Consider the following 21,209-nt stretch of genomic DNA (forward strand, 5'->3'; position numbering starts at 1 on the left):
AAATGCAGGCTCTTAGCCTGCACTGTCATATACTGCACTTGAAGAGAAATTAGTATAACTGAGCCTTTATCAAACCTCATGATGTAAATGGACACCTAAGAAGTTTTAAGCAAAGCCCTTTTAAGCTTTTACCTGTAACCCCCAACCATCAAGCTCCTTGTGCAGAAGTTATTTTTCAATCTAGCTAAAATCATCTGAGGATAGAGGTGACACTCAGCAACTAACCTTTAATGGGATCCCAATGTACTGCCTCCAGTTAGAATATGATGTTATTAGCATCATTAGAAAGAAGGGAGAAAGGTAAATTCCACAGCCCATTTTATAAAGGATTGAGAGACTTAGAAAGCACTGCACATTCTTATAGCACAACTTCACATTCATTAGACAATTGCACAGTGTAGCTTCTGTTGGAAAAGTTTTCAGGAGCACAACTAGAGAGGAAACACATTGACACAGCTTTAAAGACAGTTCAACTAAAACATGGATCAGAGTTTGTATTGTGACTTCCTCTGAGTAACTTTACAGTACACTATTTTAGCTGTTATAACTGGATAACAGTCTCTCCAGATTATAGCTTTCATTTTGTTTTATTCCTGAGCATCTAGTGTATTCAAAGTCACTTACATTCAAATTACCTGTCTTACTTCAGTCAGATTTTACTTTAATTTCTGACTTCATATTATCCCAGTATAGTTTTCCTAGGCTAAGGAACAGAGACAGTTGAATAGGGGAAGTTTTAATGGCAAGTTTGAGGTTTCTGACTGTGCAACATCTTCCAGAAAGTACATTCCTTTAGCAGTGGCTGAGGATTTAATATCCAAGTTACACTAAGAAATCAACATAAAAACAATATTTGATGCACCAATGAATAAACTGTGTTTATCAGCAACATAAACACAGAAAATAACCATTACCTTCTAATAACAGCACTCAAGTTCTAACCCCAGTTAATGTATGCAAATAACGTCACTTGTAACAAGCTGTCCCTTGAAGTCAACAGCATTAATATTATATTTCTGTTTGACTGTTTTGCTAAACAGTCAAGTAATAATGTAGCGTGCCTCAAAAACACTCAGATTATAACAGAAATGATAGTATGCATCTTACTTAATTCAAAAGCCCCTACATGCCAAAACAGAAAGTACTACCTGGGTCATTATGCGAGTGAGGCACAACAAAAACTTGAAGTGGTTCATTGTCCCATTCATTTTCATTGTAGGTAATATCAAATCCTTGTTTCCAAACTCCACCATCTGGATTATCGAAAGGAAGAATGTCATAGACATCCAGCATCTAAAAAGGGATAAATATAAAACAGAAATTCGTTAAAAAAAATTCTATTAAACCGAAGCTGTTTTCTTTAAAAACCAGCAGTAATACTGGGTCAGCCTGTTTATTACAAAGGGAGAGATTAATTATAAGATGAAGCTCCTTACACACATCCAAAATTTGCTTCGTATTTTTGAATTATGTAAGCAGTTTTAGATAAAGATATCATTTAACATTTTCCCCCCCAAAAATCAAACAATAACTACCTTTTAAATTCATGTTTAAAATCTAAATAGAATTAGATGCATTTTTGCAATAAGTATGCAAGCAAACAAACAAACAAAAAAAACCCTGCAAAAAAAACTAGTTAGCTTAAAGTCTTCCTCAACTTGAAAGCAATTCACAATGTATCTGTAACAACAGGTTTCATTCCATGAAGTTCTTTCCAGACCTGTACACTTAGGTGATAACTCAAGACAAAAAAAATACTTTCAGAAGGTAAGGATTGTAACAATTTCAGTTTAATTTCACAGCAGGTATAGCGGAGCAAACTATGGGTATGTTAATTTGAACTGCATAATATTAGGCTCAAAACATGAACAATATAGAACTTCAAGTTGCCATCTTATACCAGCCCAAAAAGAACAAGACACCTATTTTAAATTATGCTACAACAGTGTTGACAGAAATTATAAGTGCATAAAAAGTTGTGGTTTTTTTCTGTTGTGGTTTTCCTCAGCATACAGATTTCGTGATATTTACAATTGTGCAAGAAGATGAGAAATGAACCAGCACGGAAGATAAAAATCACATTTTCCTATTCAAGGAAGAACTTCAATCTCAGAACAAAACTGCAAAACTGTGTAAAGGAAGATATAGACCTGTTGGAGTGCGTCCAGAGAAAGGCCACAAAAATGATCCACAGAATGGAACATCTCTCCTACGAGGACAGACTGAGAGAGCTGGGGGTGGTCAGCCTGGAGAAGAAAAGGCTCCAAGGTGACCTGATAGTGACCTTTCAGTATCTAGAGGGGAGCTACAAGAAAGAAGGGGACAGAGTCTTTAGCAGGGTCTGTGGTGTCAGAACAGGAAATGGTTTCAAGCTCAAAGAAGGCAGATTTAGAAGCAAAAATTCTTTTGCAGTGAAGATGGTGTGGCACTGGAACAGGCTGCCCATTGATGTGGTTGGTGCCCCATCCCTGGAGACTTTCAAGGTGAGGTTGGATACAGCCCTGGGCACCCTGATCTAGCTGTGGTGTCCCTGATCACTGAAAGGGAATTGGACTACATGGCCTTCAGAGGTGCCTTCCAACTCTTAAGGATTGTATGATTCTAAGATCATTAAGACTGCAATTATTCTAGCATATCTTTAATGTGGCCTTGGTACTTGAAGGTGTTGTGCGCAAACGTTCATACAAAAAATTTCCTGCCTTGAAAACAGGATATGTTCATACCTGGCCCTGATGCAGGGTTTACAAATACAGAAGACAAACAGAAGTTTCCTTCAAGCAGAGCAGATCACTTTAAAGAAGGTGGAAGCGAAGGACTGAGAGGAAAAGCATTTCAGCTGGCAGGAGGATGGATGAAGAGTAAGTGGAAGACATGAGGAAGTTAGTAAAGCAGAAACTATTTTGGGATAAAAGAAATGGAAATGTGGGATTCAATGGGAACTAGAAATACATGCAGTAGCATCAGACCTTTGTAATGCCAGAGAAAGATAATACAGGTAAAAATGTTATCCTAACAAGAGTTACTCAGTAAAGTTACTCAGGTAAAGTTCCAACACAGTAAGGCATTTTGATTTAGTATCCACCTAGAAACACAAGATCCTGCATGAAGTCATCTCAGGCCTTTCACTGGAAGCTGTTTTTTCCTACATTATACAGCGTTTGTGATTGCCAAGGTAAACACACTGCTCAATCACACATCATAATGCTGCACTTACAACAGCTAAAAGTAAGAGTTATTCCAAGATGAATCACAATGAAAGAATTTCCAGTTTCTGAAAGCTTTAGAGATTGGGGATTTGAACCACAAGTATGTATAAACTGCCAAAAAAATCCTCATTACACCGGATATTTTTACCTGACTACACCATAAGACAACAATAAAGCAGTAACTATAAGAAAGTCAAAACCTTGACAGTTAACACAGCAGCTCTGTTATAAAGCAGTTTCTTCTATATGCCAGTGTTGAAAATAGTGATTAGCTACCCCAAGCCAACCTTCAGCCAGTTCCTTTAAATTACAAAATTGCTGCTTCAGCTTCCATCAAACTACGTTTTTTGTTTTTGCCTTTGGTTTTCAGAAGATTAGCTTTTTAGAAATCTGTATTCAGCATTGTCAAAACATAGATTAGATTCATCTATTTCTTATCTGTTTATTTGCACAGTTGGAGCACATAACTGATCCAACACCCAAACTTCTTTCCCCTTTCATTTTATTCAGTATCTGGCAAACATATGCATTTTAGAAGTTATATTCTAATATACTCAAGTCAGTCAAGAATTAAAAAGAGGAAAAAAAGCAATTTTTAACTAATTTTTGGTTTACTTACAAATCAAGCCAGAGGCTTAGTTGGGCCCAAAACAAATGTCAGTTGTGTGAAATTTACTCACCAAGAAATAGATGAAATTGAAAACAGCAGTCAAGAAAGTTTTATTCTTTTAGTAGACTTCTACACCTGATCCAACAACTCACGTTAAACAACTGCTTTTTGTGATTGAGCTAAGAAGAAAAATTAACAGCAAAAAACACAGCATTTGGAATTGTCAGTTTTCATGTGCTTTCAGAAAAAAAAAAAAAAAAAAAAGTCACTGAATTTTACCTCTGCCTGAGAGAACAATCTAAGAGAAAGGCATACATTCAGCAAAAATACAATTTAAATACATACAGTACAAACTGTTTTCAGGACTAAGATTGTGCATGCACTTAAATACAATTCGGAATATAAGCCATCATAAACCTAGAACTAGCAGGGCGTCAGCTGGGCCTTGACTAAATATCTGAGTTGCATGAAATGACCTCCCATCACAGCTGTGCCAGAATTACTTCCACCTTTGAACAACACTGTTTAACAGAAAACACAGGTGCAACAGTAGCACACACATTTTGTTTTGCCAGTTCAAGGAGAACAAGGAAGGGTTATATGGATATTAGGCTAAAAACATTTCCTTGCTTTTCTAGGATTTGATTTTCAAGAACTATGATTCTTCTATGAAATGCATCCTTCATAGAAAATGAAGTGCATACTCTGCAAATTTGCTGGTTACTGATAATACACCTTAAGACTGAAAAATTCTTTTTAAGTATCAAGCATAAAAATATATTTATTTAAAAAGCAATAACTCATGGAGGCACACACATTCCTATGGAGTCTTTCTCATGTGCAGTGCCTGAATTTCACCAGGGTTTCTGCGTTCTGCAGGATTCGTACAGTCCACAATACACTCAATATATAATAATAACATATATTAATATATACAGATTAGATAAAAAGGGATTTGACACTATGCTCATATGGTTCAAGATCTGGGAACTGCAACTCAGGAACAGATGTTGGAGTTTCTCTGAAATAACTGTCTCAAGGACCTGGGGTGCTATCTAGAGAGGTCTGCTTCCTGCAAGGGGTCCAGATGCAGGCTGTTACAGAGCTCTAAGTTTGCTCAGCTCCCTAACTACTACACCCTGTTGCAGGACAAAGTGATCTTTGCCTGTAGAATGGCTCCCGTGGTAGGAAGAGCTTTCTGCTAGGAATGCTGGGTGAGAGAGAGAGTTGTCAGCAGATCTGTGAGGAAGGAAATAACTGACAAGGTTAACAAGCGAAGGGCCTACAGTGAGACAAAGCAAGATGGCTCCAAAATGAAGGAATACAAGCTCCTGAGGAAAGACAGACCAGAAAGACAAAGAAGGGGAATTACTCATTACGTGAGAAAGCTCAAGTGCATGGAGTTCTGTCTACATACTGACAAAGGAGCCAACTGAGAGATTGTCTATAAGGATAGAAAAGATAGTTTGGATGGCATTGCAGTGAGTGACTGGCATAGGCTACCTGACAAGGAGAACAGCAGATAGGGCCATCTGCAGAGAGATGGGAGCACCATCATGTTTGCAGGCCTGGTTTGCAAGAACCAGGGGCAGCTCACCCGTGCCAATTACCAACACAGCAAGGCAGAAACAAACAGGAAGTTCCTGGAGTGCCTCCATCACAATCTGTAATGAGAGGTACTCTGCTCAATCTCACTCATGCAAACAAGGAGGGGCTTTTGGGGGATGGTCAAACACAGCAGTGGAGATGTGAGAGTTCAATGTCATGAGAAATGTAAAAAAAAAAAGAACACAAGACCTGACTACAAAAGAGCTGACCTCAGTCTCTTTGCTCAACAGATAATGCCCTGAAGAGAAAAAGGATCCAAAAACACTGGTTAATATTCAAGAATCACCTATTCTAAGCTTAAGAGCTCAACAAACAAGAAGTCAAGCAAAAATGCCCTGATTGAGTTCATGATCTTAAGGAATATGGTCAAGGGAAAGAATCAAGAGCCTGAACTTCATGGTCCAGAGGAGGGCCATGGGCTGAAACATTTCCCCTGCAAAGACAGTCAGAGGAAGCTGGGCATGTTCAGCCTGCAGAAGAGAAGGCTCCGGAGAGACTTCACTATTTCCTTCCAGTACTTGAAGGGAGCTTCTAACAGGAGGCAGACCAAATTTTACGCTGTCTGACAGTGACAAGGCAAGAGCAGTGGCTTTCAACTACAAAGGAGAGAATTTATGCTAGATGTTATATACAAATTCTTTAGTTACAGGATGGTAAGGCACTGAAACATATTACCCAGAGAAGTTGTAGATATGCAAACTAAAGAAATAAAAACACAGTTCATGCCTATTCAGGCCATTTTTTTCTCTTTAAGAAAACAAAAAACAAAAAACAAAAAAACCCTCAGTTTTAAACAGAGCAACATTACTATGCACAATACTAGATGGTTCAGTGGTTGAAGGGGACAAAGAGGACATACCTCAGAATAAGTTAAGCTCTCAGGTGAATGTTATTTTCAGCAGCCAGCTCTATTACACCACAAAGTAGGAAGGGTGTTGTAAGCAATTAAGTGCATCATTTCTTGTTTCACAATTTTCCCATTAAAAATCATTCTTCACCAATACTATCCAAAAACTTTTTGGTTCTTGTGTTATTAGTACACTGTTTCCTCCAGTTTACGCAAAGAAAATAAACCTCTTGGAATAACAACACCTTGTAATATTTCTCATTGAAATATTAGAGGTTTTTAATCCAAATTTGAATCTGTTCTCCTAATGGCCTCTCCATTACGGATAACTATAATGGATTCCCATAATTTATTCAGTGAAGCATCTTCTGCGTTCATTCTCTATTATTACCCCAACATTAAATTTCACCTGTGTTCTCTCATTTCTTTCTATTCTCTCATTTCTTTGTCATATATTCTCTTTAAAGACAAACACAGAAGAATAAAGGTTCAATCTACAGTTCTAAGTTAATATTTATGAACAGCAGATAATTAACACTCATAAGCTGTTTAAAAATTGAAAAATTAAAAAAAAATGTTCTTCAATAATCTGCTCAGAATTTCTTACTCTGTAAAAATCTAGATGAAAATAAATAGAGGTTGCAGAGTATATCAACTTTGGTGAGTCATTAAACGGTACAGCCATTTAAAAACACTAACTTAGATTAGTTAACTCAGATTAATTGGTGCAACCAGAAATTTGCTAACACCAAGATTTTAGATTCTATAACTGAAATGCACATCAGACTAGCACAACGAAAAATTGTATATAAAGCAGTATTAAAATTACTTAATAATAGATTGCTGATAACCCCATGACTATAAGGTTATGATATACTGAATTCTCCACCTGTGTAAGTAAGAATCCAGGAACAGCATGGAGAACATTTCCTGTTACTTATACACACATGTATTATAGACTTAGAAGTGAGTAAAACCATCATAAACCAAATCACGTAAGTAGCTCCAGAAGTAACTCTCCTGTTTATTTCCACGGAAGCTACAACAGATACAAAGAGCACAGCAATGCTGTTTGATAGAACAAACTCTCTGCTACAAAACACTCACTTTCTAATCATAAGTTAACAGGTCATTCAGTTTAAGCCAAAACATTTTGCCTCAAAATTCACAACATTCATATTCACTTTAACTTATTTCTAATGCACCTAGAAAAATTTAATATGAAAAAGGACTGTGTGAGGAATAACCTGTTAATCCACTGTCTTGAAAACAAGCTAAGGCTAATGCCGAAGTCTTAACATGCAACACAAACACAAAAAGTTAGATATCACTACCCTTAAAAATCTTATCTCTGTGAGAGACATATTAAGGAAATGCCTATCCCTGAAGAGCTGAGAGGTGTTACAAATGATAAATCAGAGGTTACAATTGTTCAGATGTGTAAACTTATTCATCGTAAATCCACTGTCTTTTGCCTACAATAGAAACACTTTCACTTGTAGAATGAGAGAAAGCTGGAATTCAAAATTTAATCTTTGTGTTAGAGTACTATGAATATTTATAGCACTCCCACAAGAATCTCAAAAACCGTACAGATCACAAACTTCACACAGTATTCTTAGCACTCCTGAAACACTGCATTAAAACTGAATACATAAGAGTCAATGAACTCACAGGCAGCATCAGAAAGTGAAATAAACTCAGCTTGAAAAATTTGCCTTTTAGAAACTCCATCCTGACCAGTTCATGCCAGTCGACAGGGGATACGTTCCTCCTTTCCGAGAAAAGTGTCTGTACAAACTGGAGATGCCCAAGAATGCCAAAATACACAAGTAATATTCAAAATAGAGCACAATACTGGAAATTGTTACAAATGATCAATTGTCAATCAAGCTTCATCTTCTTTTCAAGATCCATCTACACACGTATCACTAAAACGTAAAATCCGTTTAAATACAGATTAATATTCCCAGATTATTCTACATCAGCTTCACAAGATTTTCAGGAAATAGGAATGAATCTGAGAGCCTCTAAGAACTTCTGAGGATACTGCACAACAAAAAGCAGTGATTAATTCTGGATCGTTTGCTTTTAAGAACTTTAAAGCACTCTGACATGCTGGGTCATCATTATCATATTTTGTTTCTAGACAGTTTAGAGAAGGTAGAAGGGAAGTTTCATAACATTTTCTGTTAAACACATCAACAGTCAGTTGAACAGTTCTACTACATCTTAGGTAAGGGGCTAAGTTGCAGGCTTTTATCAGTACATAGATGTTTTCAGAATTATAAGAGGTAATGGCAGCTAGGAGGAGAAAGACATTCTGCTTACCTGCACATCTGAACTATGACTTCCACTTTTCGAAGCAAACAAACAATCCTCAGAATCAACTGACAGCAGAGTGGGAGCGGAAGGAAAGAGCTCCGACTGGGATCCTTGACTGAAGTTGATAGCCACTGGATTTTTTTGACCATCTTTTACTGATTCACTCAGATTGATCACAGAATCTCGTATGTTTGAAATAATCTCATTATTTTCCGCCAAAAGGCGTTCAAGATGATCTATTTTTTCTTGCAATATTGAAAGCTGGCCCTGTATAAAGAAGAATGCAAATTTAATTAATTCTCAGACTACTCTTGATATTTTTATTGTCAATTTCACAATAGTAACATTATCACAAAAATATTCTGTGTTTTATATAAAGACAAAATAAAGCAGAAATCAAACCATCACAAGAAAAGTACACTCAGAACATGAAAAAACAGCAAAAGAGATGTGAAAATATTCCTAAGAAGTCATGTTGTTTCAAGTACCAGATATGCAAAAACCAAATTTTTCAAGTCTATTAAAGATGTTAAAAAAAAAAAATATTTCATTTGCCACCACATCAGAACACCGAAGGGAAAGCCATTTTTTTTACAGTCATCGCATGATGGAATTAACAAGACATGAATACATTTTATGTTTTTCCCTCTACAACTGAAATGTTTCAATAAATATCATTTTTTATTTTCAGTGAAATGTGGAGAGAAATCAACAGAAGCACAAAAAAAGATTTCCTTAACTGCTGAATATTCTAATAATCAGTATAATCAGACAATCAATACTGTTCTGTAAAAGACAGTTCAAGCCAATGGCATCTGCACTTAGAATACCATATTCAGCTGCTGGAGAACAGGATTCCATAGATGATTCTAGTGAGCACCACAAACGGAAGGATAGAGGATAACATCAACGCACTGAAAAAAGTCAAGAGAGCTCAAAAGTAACCTGGAAGGACAGGTGCAGACCTACAGCACATAGCAACTTATGGCATTTAATTAGCACACTGTTGGAGATAGCACAAAAGAGGAAGATGTCTAGAATGGTACTGCTCTTTGATGTACTAGCCACCCATTCCAAATCACTTTGGGTATGCTTTTTTTTCTTTTTCCAAACAATGAATGTGTTAGCTTTTCCACAGCCACAAGGTGCCATACTACCTAACACGTTTTTAAAGTTATTTAATCTTAATAAAAATTTCTTTCCTTCCTCAGAAATATTTCAACATAACAATAACAGAAGACAAAACTGAATTGAGTGGTTTTTTCCTATTTTTAAAGTTGTGGACACACCCCAAAATATACAGTGTCTGACATTGTTTCATCAAGACATTGTAATTGCAACAAAATCCCATTACACAAAATACAAATAACAGTCATGCAGTAGACAATCCTTCTGTGATCTATGCTTTTAATGACAAGTTAAACACTTTCCTATGGAAAGTAGGAAGTAGAATAGAATAGCATCAGCAATAGCCTCAGTGTATTAGACATTTTCCCCCCATGACAATCATTCACTTTAGAGCCTTCCATTTTCTGCTTAATGTACAAATTGCCTTGTTCAAAAGTCAACTAATTCCAACTTCTGTAGTTTGCAAGGGATTAAGCCTTCTTTTAAAATTGAGAAGAGCACTGTATTTTAAATTCTGCTGAGTTTCAGAAGTCTGTAGGAAAATGCATCCCCTAGAACAAGATACTAGTCATCCTCTTGAGCTCTACTAGTCATTTCTGTAATTTTATCTCCGCAGCAGTTCTTTGTAATTATGCAGAAGTTTTAGTCATTTTTAAATTTTACAGCTGGTAACTTTGTCCCCTCATTTTCCAAGCTGTACAAAAATGCTGATTCAGTGTTTCATTCTGTTCTTAGTTTTATGCATCCTGAAAACAACAGTAACAGTTTTTAAAATAACACATGTAAAACCTTACTGCTTCTCAAAAGACAAACATGCATCTTGACAATAGATCCATATTATGTTAACTGAGATGTAGGGCAAAGACCCTAGAATCTAAAGACAGACTGAAGTCATATACTAGAAACTTACAAAATAAAATAAAGAACAAGAGCTCAACATGCAGATGACAGGACGCAAGAAAGAAAGAAAAAAAAAAGTGTCGTCTCATGCCCCCTAGTGGCTCAGAAAAAACAACGAGTCTTTCACAAATACTAAATATTGTAGGTACGCATTTTATAAAATCAGTATTTTCCCTTTCTGATTTATTCAAGAGAAAAAAAAAAAAAAAAAACACATGGAAAAGTTTCTACATTTAGATAACATCCTGTTATGCCCCTCTGAAAGAACAGTATAAAATAATACCCATTCAGACTATAAAGGCTGCCCAACATAGCCTTTGGTATTTACATTCTTAAAAAGCTAAAATATAGCCATCATCTACTGTAGCCATTACCTGTTTCGTTGTGTATGATTATAGCTCAAAATTATCAAATGATTAAGCGGTGAAAATGTTACTCACACCTATCTCACTGCTATACTTTCTTCTTCTGCGACGGTAAAAACATACAACTGTTTAAAACTTATCTTCTCACTCATGTATGTTCTAGAAATACTTTACCTATGCCTACAAGTCAAGAGCCTTACTGTGATTACCAACAGCCCACCAACTATCCAACTGTCACCGACTACACCGCTAATCTGCCTCATGTCATCTAGCTGAGTACTTTCTGATCAGTCAACAGCAGACAGAACATTTAAAAAAATAACACTGAATGCATGTTTAGACTCATCCTTCCATTGGCATATACTGCCAGCTTCTGGCACAAGCTTCCAGAGTCAGAGATCATGTTATGTATCTTATAAGATAGACGTTTTGCTTAAATTTCTGTACTTTCAACCCTAAAATATCTGTATGTTCAAGCATTTTACAGTGTATTATATGGCAAAAATATTTTAAAACCAAGTTCCCTGCTTCTTGTATCCAAAGAAATAGTAACTTTTTTCCCCATCCATCTTCAAGTAATAATTTTATATATTGTAATAAATTTCCATCAATAATTTATTTTTAAGGTGGAGAGTTCAAGTCTACCTAGAACACTGAAGAGCAGTGATTTTTATGAGAATATTAAGCACGTAATTATTTCATCTTCAGGGATAGAAATCTTTACCTAACCTCCCATGGTGGAAACAAACAACAGACATTAATTAAAGCTATCTGCTTTCTTTTCCAAAGATTATGAGATGTGTCATGTCTCTCTTACAAACATTTCAAACAGGATGTTTGAAATAATTCAGCTTGAAGAGAAAACATCAAATAATAAGCTGTAGCAAAGAATATTTAACTACAGCCTCATGAAGTATCCAATTTAAAACTGACAGGTAACCAAGTCTTTGTAGATTTTGAAGATATTTTCAATTTTCATTATACAGTATATCAGTTACTGGATTTAACTTTAAGAAACAGCAGTATCACAAACTAAAATTGGATCCCATATTTCATTTAGTATAAAAATAGAGAGAGTGTCAAGAATCCATTCTCTTGTTCATAATTTCATACAGAACCCTTACCAAAAGCTTTTTTTTTTTCCCCTCCAGTCTACATTCACCTATTCTTCTTACTCATTTTTAGCGGGTAGGAGTAGACAAAGTTTAAAATGTAGTATTTGATAATGAAATTACTGTAGAATTTGAGATAAACAAGAAAAACACAATAAACCTTCAAGATAATGAAAACAACACAAATGGAATTTAGCTTCAACACTAATCAAGAAAGGTAGCTGACTTACACTGCTCCATTTGCTAGTTGCCAGTTGATTGATATCAATTTACCAGTAAAACAGTTTAGCAACATGTTACAAGAGCACAGATAAGTCTAATTAAAAGATAAAACAGAAGATAAAACACATAGGATCTCTACTGATCACTAACATCATACTCTAGTGTATTTTTCTAAATTAAGTTAGAAGGTTTTCCACGTATTGGAAATGGAGGGTAGTTTTATTTTATTTTAATATCTAAGCAGAGATGCATTAATTTTATCTTACTCACTTGTACCTGAAATGCTGTAGTCTAAATGGCTTCATAAATACTTGACAGCAAAACATGGATTGCTGTATAATTCATAAGCCTCAGCAGATTTTGCCCAGAGTTTACAGCATTAGTTCTTCCTAGAACAGAAGCAGTTCTTTTCCAAGACTCTGAGTTACACTCAACCTTACAGAAAATGGGAGATATGCTTTCTGGATAACTATTGCTCAGTCTAAATGGAGACAACTAAACACCTCTCTATGGATCTATGTACTTATTTTACATAAGGAAATGCAGTGTGAAATTACGCGAATCACTTGACTTATAAAGCCAGTCAACTACTTTTCAGTAGCTTTGGAGAGAAATGAAAGAAAGACATTTTTACTACTTTCAAATATTGAAGGGCTATACAAATAAAAATTTCACTTAAATGTAAGAAAGGCAACATAGCTCTCACTTCACAGTGATGATAAATACTACTGTGTGAACTCAGGATATTCTGTGATTCTATACAGAGAAGGTACCAACAAATCCAGCAGTACTGAAGCTAGGTAAAGCTGCTCTGGTAGAATGGCTCGACCCGAACATCTCATCTCTTCAGAATCCCCAGAGTTACACAGGGTTGGATTTCATTTCAGTCCAAAGTGAAGATAACCCAGATTAATCCTCCACCCATTTGGGAGGAAAAAATAAAAATCAAAAAATCAACATGCATTAGCTGCATTGAACAACCTGCTCCTACCATCATATGAAGGAGTGACATTTCTTTATGTTTCTAATCTTTTCAAGACCCAAACTTTCCAGAACAGTCTGCTTTCTCACCGTCTCCTGCTTGTTCCAGTCTATTTGCATTTGATACTGCAGTAAGGACTCTCTCCAGAAAGGAGCACACCATTACCCAGCACAAGGAGGAAAGTCCAGTAATACAATGAAACATTGTGCGCAATGAAGGATCAACAAGCAAGCTGAACCAGAGCCAGCAGTGTGCCACCACAGCCCAGAGGACCAAACCCTTGGGTATATCAGGCTCAGCACTGCCAGCCAGTGAGGGAAAGGCTGGCCCACTCTACTCTGCACTGTGTAGCCTCACCTGGAGCACTGGGTGTGGGTCTGGATGCCACAATCCATGGGCACAAAAACATCAGAGCATACAAAGGAGGGCTATGAAGGTGGAGAAGGAGGGCAAGGAGTGCAAGGAGTGGCTGAAGTCCCTGGTTGTGTTCAACCCACAGCAGATACTGAATGGAGGCCTTGTGGCACCTGCAGCTCCTCACAGGGAGCAGAGGGCAGCGCTGAGCTCCGCGACAGGGGCCAAGGAAAGGCATGGAGCTGTGCCAGGGGAGGGGAGCTGGGGGTCAGGGAAAGAGTCTGCAGCACAGGGCGGTGGGCATGCAAGATTGAACACAAGGAAAAAAACAACAAACATCAGTCACAAGCACCAGTCAAGGTTTATAGCATTTATTAAACTGAGCAGAAGACTTATTTTTATTAGCGAAAATTACCTAAATAACCTTTTTAATGATCTCACACAATGGCTTATGTTGGAAGGAACATTAAAGATCATTCCAGTTCCAAGCTCCCATGGGCAGGGTTGCCAACCACTACATCAGGCTACACCAGGGCCCCATCCAGTCTAGCCTTGAACACCTTGAGGGATGGGGCATCCACAGCTTTTCTGGGCAGCCTGTGCCAATGCCCCATCTCCCTCTGAGTACAGAATTTCCTCCTAACATCTAACCTAAAACTTTCCTGTTTCACTTTAAAGCCATTCCCCTCACGTTGTATCATTATCAGAACATGTAAAAAGCCTGTCTCTCAAAGCTTTCGAGTACTAGAAGGCCACAATGAGGTGCCCCAATATCCAGGCTGAGTAAGCCTAGCTCCCTCTATTTTTCTTCATAAAAGAAGTGTTCAAGCCTTCGAATCATCTTTGTGGCCTCATCTAGACATCTCTAACATCTCCGTATCTTTCTTGTTTTGAGGCCCAAGCCTAGTACTCCAGACAAGTGCAGAAAAGAAAGAGACAATCACCTCCTTCTCCCTCTGGCCACCCCTCTTTTGATGCAGCCCAGGATACCAATGGCCTTCCAGGCTGCAAGCACACACAGCTCTTGTCAGTTTCTTGTCTACTGGATCCCCATGTACTCGCAGGGCCACTCACAATGAGTTCTTCTCCCTGTCTTTGCCACAACCCAAGTGCAACAGCTTGCACTTGATCTTGTTAAACCTCACTAGGGTCACGTGGGCTCACTTTTCAAGCCTGTATAGGTCTTTTTGGATAGCATTCTTTCCATCATATCAACTGCACAACTCTGCTTGGAGTTATCAGCAAAGTTTCTGAGGATGCACTCATTCCCACTGTCTATGTCACAGGTAAAGATGCTGAAGAGCACTGGTCCTGAGAAGGACCCTTTGCAGACACCACTTGTCACCAGCTTCCACCTGGACACAGAGCCATTTAATACGACCTCCTGGCTGCAATCTTCCAAACAATTCTTTACTCACCAAATCTGAATTCATATCTCTCCAGTTCAGAGATAAAGATGTGGCACTTGACCCTGTCAAAGGCCTTGCAAAAGTCCAGGAAGATGACTTCAGTTTCTTTGTGCACCAACGCTGTCATTCCATCAGAGAAGGCTACCAGACTGGTCTGGCAAAATTTCCTGCCTTCAGAGAACTATTCTAATTGAGGTCACTGAAATATTTTTGTGAGATCATGATAAGAACATGAAGCAACAAAAGGTATGTATTTGTAGTTTAGGTAAGCCACTGATTTCACTTACTTCACTACAACATGTCTAGCAAAACTACAGCTGAGATGTGTATTTCTGGCATATCAGGTCCCTTCAGTCCTTCACATTCTGTGATTCTGCGATTTCAAAAGCAAAAGGCATAAAGACTTGCTAACGCTGAAGGGAGCTGAGCTATGTAAAGCACAGAACAGGGGCACAGCAACCATGGAGCACAAGCTGACAACGCACTGTGCTCCTAAAGGAAACTGAGGCTAACTGAAGGCAGGCAGCCTTTCAGCAGAGGAACTACTAGTCTACCAGTAACTCCAGAGCAAAGCTCACAAGATGCCTTTGTTCAGTCCTTAGGGAAATGCCAGTGTTTCTGCCATGTATTTGGCCCCAATTTCCTCCTATTACTGCTCCAAACTGTATCATTTATATTTTAGCCAAGTGGTATTACCTTCAAGCAACTGGTAAGCACAGATGAAATAACACTGCGCAGTGCAATAATCACTACTTGTATTTTTTCTGAAAAATATATGAAGCATGACATGGATGCTTCAAAAACAGGAAGCCAGAAGAGAAGCTTTAGTAGTAACCTCAACAGCCAGGCCTTAATCCTTTGCTGGAAGGATATAGGAAATGAAAGAACAAGCCAACTGCTTTTAGAGAACTGTATTTCATCATCTCTGTTCAAGACAATGCAGCTATAGAGCCAATAAAAGCATTTCACATACATGAGAATATCGGAGCAAGTTTGAAATAATAATGCACTGGGAGATTGGAAGGGGTTTATCAGAAGGAATCTGATTCAGCAAATGACTGTTAAAAAAAAAAAAAGAAAGAAAAAGCAGCAAAACACTAAGGATCAAAGTTGCAATATGTTTGTGTTTTCCTTTTAATAAAGTTTAAGGGAAAGACTTAAGATAAAATGGAGGAATTACTCCATCCTATTCTGGTTATCAACCAGAATTGTGGCAGATATGAGTTACAAAAACATATTTCCAGAAACATCTGTGCACACGGTGGGGACATGTCCCATAAAAGCCAAAAGCAAGCTATCTGAAAGTGGTTAGAAAAAAAAACGCTTTGTTCCAAGCTCAGAGCATCACCATCCAAGTAGCAAGAGAGGATGCTCTGTTGTGTTGCTGCTTTGACTTGCACAGGCACAAGAGTGAAGACTATATCAAGGACATATTTCTGAAGCAAAAATATTCTTGCCCCCAAATAAATCTTCCACTTAATTTAAGAAACACTGGATTTTTAATGTATTTATTTGTCTTAAGAGTGCACCATGCTCTCTAATGCTTAAGTCGAGCAAAATTCAGAATCAAAAAAATACTCCACCAGCTTCTGTAAATGAACAGCTTTCATGGATTTACTCTAGCTCAAGGTAAAGTTAGTTGAGAAAATAAGCAGTTAGGCTAATGATTTTTCCTATTTGAATCTAAAATAGAAAATAATTAATATGTGCTTATTCGTATTTGGTACTCATCTGCATACAGTAACACTGGATCTCCAAGTGAAGCTGCTCCACTTCAGACTTGATTTGACTGAAATTTATTTAGCTGTATCATTCTAGCCCAAGAATCCCCTGTCCCTGACACTCAGTGCACAAGAGACAGCAGAGAACTAAGCACCATTCCAAAACCTCATTCCACCAGACAGTCACAAGCTATTTCAGAGAATTCTGTTATTACAGACAGAAGCAGTATACACCATGACTTTTTTTTTGTTTTCCTTTGTAAATTCCACTAGGTGATTTACACAGTGGTAAGAGCTGAGGACTGATTCAATAATAATACAAAAAATGCATCTAAGGCTATTCCTCCACCTCGAGCTTGGCTCTGCACAACGTAGAAACATCATTCCTATCCTGAGACAGGATGTTAGAACACACAGCATCCTTGTATGTCTTGAGACAGGAAGCATCCTATTTCAAGGCAGGGCAGTAGGCATGCAAATCAGCTGTACAATTTGTCCTTTTCACTTTCAGGATCTTTCATTAGCTTTCTAAACGCAAAGAACTGATAGCTGGAGCATTTTCCTCTCCATTCACACAGCCACAGATGTTTTCACACAGCCTTACCAAAAGGAGGTACTTTCCCCAGCAGCTTCTATTTGTTTACTTAAAGGAGTGAAGGAATGGGAAAGGTATGCAGCAGCAATTCTACTGTTACTCTCTAGAACTTATATAACTAGCATAACCATTATAGTAAAAACACTTGACTAAAATGAGAATGTTAAAGTAAGTACATAGCAATGCCTGAGCTGTCTTGAGCAGGTCATTATTAACTGCTGATAAGCTCTCTAAGGAGATTTTAAGCCAAATGCTCTTCCAGAGCAGAGCATTAATGGGAAGTAGTCATGCTAACAGTACTGGACTGGATCCACATCAGAGTGATACTGAGGGAAAATAAAGAAAAATAGCATGGGAGAGGAAGGAAACAACCCCTGTGGAAGAATACCAGAGTCCATGGTGTAATACAGCAAGAAGAGATCCTATAGCGGCTACAAACAAGTTATGAGAAAAAGACTGAGCTTGTGATACGGCCATGTTAAGAATGATACATTCACAACAATCAGACAGGACCCATGAAGTCACATGTTGGAATCAGAAGAGAGGCAAGTCTTAATCTCTCACTGTAGGTACCTAATCTTCTCAAAATTCTCAGGGACTTCCTATTTACGGCAACATGCAGATCTTCTGATAAATGAACCATTAGTGATGACAAGGCTATAAATTATCTCATTAGTTCATATTCTATTACAGTTCCCTAATGCCACTTTCCAATGGTGCATGGACAACATTCACTTTGAAAGTGACTACCAAAGCCAGCTTTTGCAAATTCAGCCCCTGAACAGAAGATATTATCACCACCTCCTGAGTCAGACACAGATTCTCTTTCACACAGCAGCAAAAAGCATTTTCAAGCACTTCAGTTAGAGAACATGTAAAGGCATCTGCCTAGGGATATTTATGCTTCTTGGGAGAGCTCCTCCCAAAATTATTTTGGCAATTATTTCTGTTGGCATGCTTGAGCAACTACCTGAACTCTCAAACTAGAAATCAAGCTCAGGAAGAGCAATCCTTGAGCACAACAGCAGACGCAGCTGAAAGAAGATAGGTTCACAAGCCTCAGTCTGATGGACACTATCATGAGACCATGCAATAAGCAGCACCCGGAAGAAACTGTGGAAATGAAATCTGAACAGTAATTATCAGCATTTTACCACCGGTACTAGGTACCACATTCTCTAAGTAATGCAGATAACAGGCACTGCCAGCTAAAAAAATCCCAGCTCTAATTCTGGTCGAAATTGAAGTGTAGATAGACACATTTATAAGCTTAGAGAGGAGGATGCTTCTACTGGTACCCACTTCTGTCCTCTGAGGTTACATAAAACACACGTCAGGAAGGGTAACCCTCAGGACATGTGAGGTCTCCTGGCAGAGCTGTAAGAAAGCTGAAACAAAGTTGAAAAACCAACACATTATCAGATCAGAAAAAGATAAAGTGAAGCTATCAAAAAAAGTCATTAAAAAAATTCAATTCCTTTTTCTAACCAGTAAGAAATAAACTGACCTCTGTCATCATGAAAAAAATGTCCTCCTGTATCCACAGACATGCAATATGCTGCTGCCAAAGCTTTCCACACACAAAACCTGCTTGAAGTTTTTACATCTGTGAGTAGTTTCACTTACCATACAGAATACAGCATTCAGGAAATGCTACAGTGACATAGTCTTCCTGTAAGCTAAAACAGCATATTCTCCTCAAATATTTTTGGTAGCTTCCCTTGCCCTTCTTCATCTTCCATTTCAACGTTAAGCTGATGCATGATAGGGCTCAGAAGCATTCCAGTTTTTAAAGTTCCATCAGCATAACATATAACCTTCACAAAGGATAAAGCAGTAGGAAGGAAAAGGGTAATTATTCACCCAAAAGAAGGAGTGAAACAGTGCTGGCAGAGAATTCTGCAGTGAGAGCAACCAGCTTCAAAGGGATTTCTGTTTGGAAAAGGCAGAAAAAAGTAATCAGGGCTCAAAAGAGGGGAAGGAGGACAGACAGTAGAATGTTTTCCTCTACCAGACTCTACACCACAAGACCAATGTTACATTGTTGGAATTTCAACTGCAAGATACTGACAATGGAAAACTGAACATATCCAGTCGATCTCCCACATTCACTTCAGTTTTTGAAATCAAAGCATGACATAAAAAGAGATGTGCTTTCCTATTCTATTCTTTACCAGGATTAAACTCAACTTGTGATACAAAGACATGAGACGCTGTGCTAATACCGGCAGTGACTGCATCACCAAAACAGCAGTCACAGAAGCTTTTACAGGTACCACACACATCATCTTCCTGCTGGAGTTACAGAACAAGCAGATGCAGCTGCAAGAGTCTGGTCTTTCTTCTCCACTTCTCTCCTGTTCTCCTAGTTCCAAAAACAGCCAGTAGATGACCTCTGAACTGCAACTCCAAGAAACAGAACTGTGTCCTTTCCTATACTGAAGTTGAGGCTTTTAACTTGGCCAAAAATAAAATGGTGTCAGCTATTATCTTTGCACTATAAGAGAAGCTAGTTACTTCATCAGAAAAATGTTACTTTTTTGGCATGCCTTCTGAGTTCCACCTGATACCTCACTGCTGTACTAGGACACTTCCAGTTGTTTAATTTCCCAAGCAGAATACAAGAAAGCAAAACGAACGTTAGCTTCAATTCCCAATTTCCTGTAATTCTGGTCTACTACTGCAAGAACGTAAAACTCTTTACACACAGCAGTTCTGTCCTCCTGCATAGCACGCTGCGTGTTCTCCAAAATACTTTAATTCCTGTTGCAAATAGAGAAGCCTATTTTAACACTACAACTACGTAGCTTTTAGCTTTCCACACATGCAGGCACCGAGACACGCTCTGTCCAACAGCCACACCGCGCGGCCGGCTGCGGGCCACCTCCGGCTCCAAACCAACGTTCAGTGACAACGGCGGCCCCAGCGAACTCGGCGTTCCCCCCAGCCCACCTGTTAACGCCGCTGAGGCTCACCCTCCAGCTCTCCTCTTTCGGTACCAGCGCCTCGGCCGCGAGCTCGGCTCGCGACGAGCCCGCGCCCCCCTCAGCCGCCCCCAGCCCCGCCGCCGCCGGAGGCAGCACCGCCCCTCCCTGCCCGCTCCGCGCTCGGCAGCGCCGCCCAGAGGCGGCACCGCGCGTCCTGCCCCGCGGGCCCACCCGCCCCGCCGCGGCCGCCGCCGAGGAGCGCAGCCGCGCTTCTCCGCTACCCCCGGCGTAGCGGCTCGAGGGCAGGAAGTGGGCGTCCATCCCCCTTCGCTTCCCCGTCCCCTCCGCCTTCTCCCCTCGCGGTGTGAAGGGCACTCGTTCGCCCTCGCCCCGCCGCGGCCCGAAGGCGCCGCGCTCACCTTGGGGAAGGTGCCCTCCCGGCGGGGGCTTTTGGGGTGGTCGAAGTGTCCCCGGTCCAGCATCAGATAGAGGGAGAAGATCACCACGCAGAACACCGCGCTGCCCAAAACCGTGAATTGCCGGCTCAGCTTCATCGCGCCGCGCTCCCGCCGCCCCGCACGGTGCAGCCGCGGGAAAGTTCTGCCCCCGCGCCGGGGGGCGGCGGCACCGCGGCAACGGCGCTCCTCCGGCGGGGCAGCCCCGAGCGCTCTCCGGAGAAGTGCGAGAAGTCGCCCCCCGCGCCAGACACAGAGCACCGCCCGGAGCCCCGCGCCGCGGCCGGAGGCGAGCCGGCAGTTTCCGGCAGCGGATCAGGTTCGGGCTGCACCCGGCAGGGAAGTGGCGGCGGCACGCCGCGGGCCGAGCGAGCGCCGCTGCTCCCCGCTTCCTTTCCTCCTTCTCCTCCGGCCGCTCCGCTCCTCCTCGCCACCGGCAAGCG

General features: G+C 39.7%; 1 protein-coding gene across 1 annotated transcript in view; it reads right to left on the minus strand.

Annotated features, from left to right (window-relative positions):
* MAN2A1 (mannosidase alpha class 2A member 1) overlaps window positions 1-20,906 on the minus strand; it is a 115,066-nt gene extending 94,160 nt beyond the window's left edge. Inside the window, exons 1-3 of the mRNA XM_042822838.1 lie at window positions 20,731-20,906; window positions 8,603-8,863; window positions 1,149-1,293 (exon numbers count right to left, since the gene is read on the minus strand). Coding sequence (XP_042678772.1) covers window positions 1,149-1,293; window positions 8,603-8,863; window positions 20,731-20,865 — 541 coding nt within the window. The 5' untranslated portion in view covers window positions 20,866-20,906. The remainder of the gene's footprint in view (window positions 1-1,148; window positions 1,294-8,602; window positions 8,864-20,730) is intronic.
* Between the last annotated feature and the right edge of the window lie 303 nt (window positions 20,907-21,209).

This window comes from Centrocercus urophasianus, unplaced genomic scaffold, assembly GCF_019232065.1.
Source record: "Centrocercus urophasianus isolate 14NV4802_14NV808 unplaced genomic scaffold, USGS_Curo_1.0 seq_21, whole genome shotgun sequence".
NCBI lineage: Eukaryota > Metazoa > Chordata > Aves > Galliformes > Phasianidae > Centrocercus > Centrocercus urophasianus.